General features: G+C 45.4%; 1 protein-coding gene across 1 annotated transcript; it reads right to left on the bottom strand.

The window, feature by feature from the left end:
• Positions 1 to 2,316: 2,316 nt before the first annotated feature.
• On the bottom strand, positions 2,317 to 6,661 carry RPL14 (ribosomal protein L14). The gene is made up of 6 exons (XM_005518988.3): positions 6,549 to 6,661; positions 5,751 to 5,852; positions 5,083 to 5,177; positions 3,557 to 3,656; positions 3,129 to 3,182; positions 2,317 to 2,607 (listed from the first exon to the last, which is right to left on the bottom strand). The coding sequence occupies exons 1-6, from the start codon at positions 6,549 to 6,551 to the stop codon at positions 2,419 to 2,421; spliced, it is 543 nt and encodes a 180-aa protein (XP_005519045.1). The 5' UTR covers positions 6,552 to 6,661; the 3' UTR covers positions 2,317 to 2,418.
• Positions 6,662 to 7,173: the final 512 nt, after the last annotated feature.

Genomic DNA, 7,173 nt, shown 5'->3' with positions numbered 1-7,173 from the left:
GCCCTGCTCTGCCCCCAGCAAGCCCACTACACATTCTGCATGAAGTGATATGAGAACACAAACACAGGGACTTCTCTTTAAGCTTTCTCAACAGCAAACCCCATTTCTTTCTGCTTAGCTCCACAAAGTAAATAAAGATGCAAGTACATCTTAGTCAGCTATAAAGGCAAAATGAAGAATTGGCTAAGCACGTCCACTGCTCTCAAATGTTTGTACCATCCCTTTTGTTTGGCACCATTCCTTGCATGGGAAGGCAGCGCAATCGCCTGGCCTTAGGAACAAGGTTATGAAGAGCTAACGTTGCCATCGTGTGGCAAACCTTCAGAAATAAACTGCACTCCTGTACTTCTTCCTCTTCCCCGTAGCTTTACAAAAAGGAAGAACCAGCCCAGAGGGCTGGACAATGCTCGTGGACTGAAAGGAAGGTGACTTGCCCACAATACACACCTGCAGGTTTCAAAGAGGTTTTTGAGTTGCTGAAAGGAGCACCAGATGCTGCTGACATGGAACACCCAGTCAGAAATGTACAGTGCAGGTACCAAAACAAAAACAGTACTTTGACAGAAATGCTGCTTGTTAGGTGTGGTGTTACAGAGCCCAGCTTTCTTTTAAGGCACAAAACCCTCTCTCCCCAGCAGTGCCTAAATCTTTAATGTCCTGCTCTTGTGACACAGTGCTAGAGCAAACACAACCGTGTACATGTGTTTTATACCACTACCAGGTCACTCTTCAGGACAATCCTAGCTCCCAAGGATTACTGTACACCTTACATCTTGGAAAAGTTTCAGCTGCCTCAGCAGCTGCCGAGTGGTAGGGACGAAAACACTGGATAAATTGCTGTGTAGTCATAGGCAAAGATGCTCTTGGGAAGACAGTACTTCCAAAAACTAGTAGATGGTGTAGAAAAAGCGTTTCTGAGCTCCGTATGATTGAAGGCACATCTTGTTTCTGTACAGGCACATTTACCATTTTTTCCCTCAGTCTTACATAACCAAGCTTAACAGTAGTACATAAAAAAAATCAAGAACCCTAAGGGACAAATCTTTCACCTTAGAGCACCTCCAGGTTGATAGAACTTTGAAGTTACTTTCAAGTTAAGAGTTTCAGAGTAGGTGGATTTAATCACTTCAAAATCCAATTTAAATCAAGGTCTCTTGAGCACGGCTTTTAGTCCCAATTTGCATGAATTTTGATTTTTTTTCCCTTAGCAGTTGTATCCCTTCCTATCAACCATGTGCTTGAACTCTATTTACAAGGGTATATAAATAGCTCAACACTGTATACTTCTAAGTATTTGAGTATGCCTAATGCTGGCTGAAACAAGCAGCACTAACCATTTAAATAGTTAAAGCACATGTTTTTAACAACATATGCTTATCAGTGTATTTTACAACATGTATACAACAATATAAAGGTTTCACAACCGTTATTCTTTAAAATATATACTTCTTCCAATTTATATTTGACCTAAAAAGTAATTTGCTTTTAAATTACGATACGTCAGACAAGATTTCTCCATTCAATATGAAGAAAATCTATCTCCTGCCAAGAAACTACAGGAGGAAACAGGAAATTACATGGATGCTGACATTGAGATTTGTAAACATTTTATAATGCAGACTAAATTGAGCAGTTTGGTGTTTCAGATGAACTCATTTTCAGGTCATGCTCCCTCTTTTATTTGATGGTTTTGATTAAATAGTGGAAATTATATATGCTGCATAGTTTAAGGAACTGGAGTTAATCTCAGGTCTTGACACAAAATCTTACACTTAAACATTCCAAAAAGTAAGCATACTGAAATACATGCTGACAATTTCCACCTTGCTCATACTTCACAAATGACTGTAACTGTGCTTATGGTAACATAACAGGGCAACTATGGTGTTTGACATCTGAAGCATCCACGTATTCCAGGTCACTACTTTAAAAATGGTGTAAGTTTTCTAAAAAATTATTTATTTAGTGTTTGAACAGCAATTTGTCAAGTCTTTCAAACACTGACATTCTTGTATTCTAACCAAAACATATCCTTTCAGTATATGCCTGAATTTGCACAGAACTATTAGTGTAATTATTTTCATGAATTTTACACTCAAGTCTGTGGAAGTAATTTTGTACATTCCAAACCAATTCCAATACCAGACTGCTTTTAAATGTCAGGATCTGACCTACTTTAAATAACTGGGAGTGCTATTATTTCAACTAGCATTGGGTATAGAGTACTGGGCACAGTATGCCAAAAGCATTTCTGCATGTTTCTGGGGAATGCTAGAATCCAACACTTGGACATTAAAAAATGAGACAGACAACAACTCTTAGTCAGAAATAAAAACGAACTTATGATTACAATTTAAATCAAATGTTTGTAATTTTAAAACCAGAACAAGGACAGTTATACATAATGAGAAGTTCATTTTATTTCTGTGCCTTCTGTGCCTTCGGTGCTGGTGCCTTGGATGCTGGTGCCTTCTCTGGCTTCTTAGCCTTGGGTGCCTTCTCTGGCTTTTTGCCCTTTGGTGCCTTCTCTGGCTTCCCTGGCTTCTTGCCCTTTTTAGAAGCCAACTTCTGGAGTTTCTTCATTTCATGCTTGATGATTCTGTTTCTCTGTTAAAAAAAAAAAAAAAGAAAATGTTTACACTTTATCAGAATGGTAAGAGCAAGAGTTCAAATATTGTGCCATAATTCAAATGCTTAGCTTTCAGATTCTGCCTCTTTTCATTATCATCCTTTACCATGCATCCTATTTGAAATGTCAAATTCCACCTAAAAACTGTTCCAATCTACCAAGTGGACATTATCATTCTGGCTGGTAACTCAGGCATCTCAGTATTTCATGTGTAATGATTTTCATTAGAGAGTGAAATACTAACAGCAACCCATCCAGAATATGTGATTTTATCAGCAGGCAATCCCTTCCTCAGCTCTGACTTGGGAGGACTGACACGTGGATTACGCAAGTTCAAATCTGACTGACTAGAGAAGAGAAGGTAGTGACATACAATGAAGCATGGAAAATTCAAGACATTCACACCCAAGCCAGCTGTTAAAGTAGGGCTACTAACACTGGATGGGACTCTAAAGCTACAAGCATTAACCTCATAAAGAAGCAGCACTCAAACACTTACCATTCTCTTCGCTTTCATCACCTTGTAACGATCAAAGTCAGTCATTTTGGCTTTCTGTGTGAAAAGAATCAGTCATGAAACTGATATATCCAAGAAGAAAAACTCAGCGTTCCAAAGCATTCCTAAAGTAACTGATCATCTCCAAATGAGTTTTATCTGCACTTCTGGAACTAGCTCACAATTTAAGGCCTTTGCACCATCCCAGGATGCAGGAAAAGAGGTGCAGGAAAAGAGGCTGTTACAGAAAAAACTGAACAAAACAACATTCACTGTTAAAATACAAGAAGTTTAAGTTGGTAAACTAAAAACCTATGCTTTGTCTATCTTTAATCCTAGCTTGCTGTTGAAAACCTGCAGCCTTTAGACTGCAACTAACTTTACTAAGCAGGAGCAGTACATGTACTCCTCACCCAGTGAAACACTGTTACCTTTTCTCGGGCTTCAATCTTCTTTGCCCATCTTGTCGCTGACCATTTTTCATTTATATTTTCCTTCTCCCAAGCAAGTCGCACACACTTCTGACGAGCACTGCATTGGAACAGTCACAAAATCATATTTACAGTCTTTATTAAAAAAAGGTTCTCCCTGATGCTGGCCTCCCAAATTTCATTCAAGGGAAGATGATTCTTACTGCATTACTTCAGACACCCTACTTCAAGTCAATGCCACATGCATCCTTGTGGCCTAATGTTCTGTTGAATAAATGCTTGATTAGAACTGACAGAATCACAAAATTAATCAGGTTGGAAGGAACCACAGTGGTCACCTGCTCCAACCTCCCTGCTCAAGCAGGACCATTCCAGAGCACCTGGCACAGGATTGTGCCCAGGGGTTCCTGAGTATCTCCAGTGAGGGAGACTCCACAATCTCTCAGGGCAACCTATTTCAGTGCTCGGTCACCCGAGCTCCAGGAGATCCACATCCCTCTTGTCCTGAGGAGCCCAGACCTGGACACAGTTCTCAAGGTGTGGCCTCACCAGGGCAGGATCACCTCCACTGCCCTGCTGGCTGCTATCTTCCTAATGCCCCAGGATACCGCTGGCCTTGGCCACAAGGACACTGCTGGCTCAGGGACAGCTTGCTGTCCGACCACCAAGACCCTCAGGTCCTTCTCTGCAGAGCTGCTTTCCAGCAGGTTGGCCTCAAGCCTGTACAGAAGCTTGGGATTACTGTTCCCCTGGTGCAGGACCCTGCACCTGCCCTTGCTGAACTTCCTAAGATTCCCCTCTGCCTGTATCTCCAACCAGCTGAGATTCCTCTGAATGGCAGCACAGCACTCTGGGGTATCAGCCACTCCTCCCAGCTTTGTGTCATCAATGAACTTACTGAGGAGGCATCTGCCCCTTCACCCAAGTCACTGATGAGTTAAAACAATACTGGGCCCAGTATGGAACCACGGGGGACACCACAGGGGACAGGCTCCAACTAGACCCCGTGCCACTGATCATGGACCTCCAGGATCTGCTCCGAATCCACCTCACTGTTCAAATGAGCAGCTATTCCTAGCACTGCTTCGGCATCAGAACCACTGCCCTTTTTTGATTCTAAATTACAGAAATTCATACATTAACTGAGCTAAAAAAACAGAATGAGTTCAGCCTCCTGCAATTCCAGTGTAGTTCTGTAGGCAGGGAACCTACTTAATGCCTCAAGGTGACTTAAGCAGTAGCAAAAGCAAAGCTGCAGCTACAGCAGCATTTACACTGCTTTCCCCCACACCATCCACCACAGAACTACCTGTGAAATGCCTTGACTGCTGTGAGACTTCCTTTGAACAGCAGCTATCAGCTAACACTAGCAATGAAAACCTAAAGAAATTCAACTGGGATACCACAGTCTGCCAAATTTTTACTGTTAATCCACTACCATTTGAACCTTCTAGACATAGTAAGGATCAGTCATCAAGCAACCACATGGGGTTCTTTTACACAGGTCAAGAAAGATTCCAACTCACCTGTGTGGGAACTTCAGGACAAAGTCAGTCAGCTGCATGCACTTGAAGGGCATGGCCTGCCTTCTGACACCACTGCAGGGGCCATCCACCAGTGCCTGAAAAAGGGAAACAAATGTGGGGGGTTTGCAGCAGTTTTCCCATTGCATTTGATTTGGACAGCTGCTTCCTAATAATGTATGAACAGTATCTTGACAACACTGATCCCAAACTTAATTATGCAGATGAAAATGGAGATTATTAAGTCTTGCCTGTACAACCCAAAGCTTTACAAAAAGAATTTTAAAGGCCTACCTTTGACAAAAAAGCCAAACTGAATTAAAAAAAAAAAAAGGCACACAAAACTAAGATGTGCACAGGAAGAGTCCCCTAGCCCAAATATTCACTCTACACACACATTAATGCTATTCCATTCATATGCTTTAGACTCCAACTGACATCCCTTGTCCACTTCTACAGCAAGGAAACACAGCAGCGAGGGGAATGTAACACCTGCTGGCAGGAAAGTGTGCTCCTAAAGGTTTCAAATACAACAGCTGTTAAGTCCTATCCTTTTATCAATTACTTATTTGAAAACAAAATTTCTATTGAAGTAAATACACACAACATTAGCATGCAAGCTTCCATTAAGGCAGAAAGGAGGCAACACAGGCACAGCACTCACAACTTACCCTATTTTGGTCAATAACATCCACGATGGCCACCAGTTTGCCAGCATGTGGCCCGAAGGAGATGAAGGCAACTCTGCCGATCTCCACGAAGCGCTTGAACACCTGGGAGAGCAAGCAGGAATGGAGAAAGTTAGGTGAGAACAGACCCAAGGCGATTTTCAGTTTCAAGGTTCTGGAGACCCTTTAAAAGAGCTCCCCGGAAAAAATCACAGAATGGTTTGGGTTGGACAGAGACCTTAAAGATCACCTAGTCCCAGCCGTCCTGCCACGGGCAGGGACATTTTCCACTTCACCGGGTTGCTCAGAGCTCCATCCAACCAGGTCTTTAACACTTCCAGGGATGAGGCATCCACAATTTCTCTGGACAACCTGTTCCAGTACTTCAACACCCCCACAATAATTTTTTTTCCCCTAGTATCTAATCTAAACCTACTCTCCTACGGTGTGAAGCCATTTCCCCCTGTCCCGTCACCACATGCTCCTGTAAATACTCCTACCCCATCCTTCCTCTTAAGTTCCCTTCAGCTCCAGGAAAGCTTTCGAACAGCACGAAACCCCTAGGCTTCAGCAAGGGGGCCACGGTCCCACCGCGCTCCGAGCCCGCACAACACGCGGAGCGCGGCCCCGGCCTAGCGCGGGTGAGGCGGGCGCGGGCTCCCCGCCGCCGCCGCCGCTGCGGGTGCCGGCGCAGGGAGGCGCGGGCGGGAGCGCTGGGGCGGCAGAGGGGATGTGGTGGGAGCGCGGCGGGACGCGGCAGGACGCGGCGGGCCCGGCGGAGCGGGGCATGGCAGCACGTACCATGATGGCGGCGGCAGCAGAGAGAGGGCGGGACGGCCTCCCCGGCGCCCGGAAGCCGGCTCGGCGCCTCCGCTGCGCGTGCGCGGGGCGGGGAGGCCGCGGGGACGCGCGCCGTGGCCGTGGCTCCGGCGCGCGCGTGCGCTGTGGCGTCCTGGCGCGGGTGTTCCCGTCTCTTCCCGGCCCTGTCGGTGTGGCCCGCGGTCGGTCTCCGCCGCGGCAGGAGCTATTGTCCAGAAGAATCAATTCTTGTCCAACCACCTGAAGGTCCCACCCTCCTCCATAGGCACTGCTCTAAACTGTCTGTCCTGGTCACCCCAGAACACTGTTCCTCTCTGGGGCAGCGCCCACCATGAGCCCACCCTGTACTGCGAAGTGTGGGATACACCGAGATTGCCTCGAGTCAGAATGTTCTTTCGTGTAACAGGCTGTCACTTCGTGCCGCTTGCGGCTGGTAAGGATAACACAGCGGCTTGTATGGGGCTGCGTTTTGGATTTGTGCTGAACACAGAGTTGATAATACAGAGATGTGTTTTTTATTGCTGAGCAGGGCTTGCGCAGAGCCAAGGCCTTTTCTGCTTTCCATACTGCCACACTGGCAAGGGATTTGGGATTGCATGGGAGGTTG

This window comes from Pseudopodoces humilis, chromosome 1 (assembly GCF_049639895.1).
Source record: "Pseudopodoces humilis isolate 2021_Gansu_Grassland_sample_001 chromosome 1, ASM4963989v1, whole genome shotgun sequence".
Taxonomy (NCBI): Eukaryota; Metazoa; Chordata; class Aves; order Passeriformes; family Paridae; genus Pseudopodoces; species Pseudopodoces humilis.
This window is presented reverse-complemented; position numbering and strand designations above follow the sequence as displayed.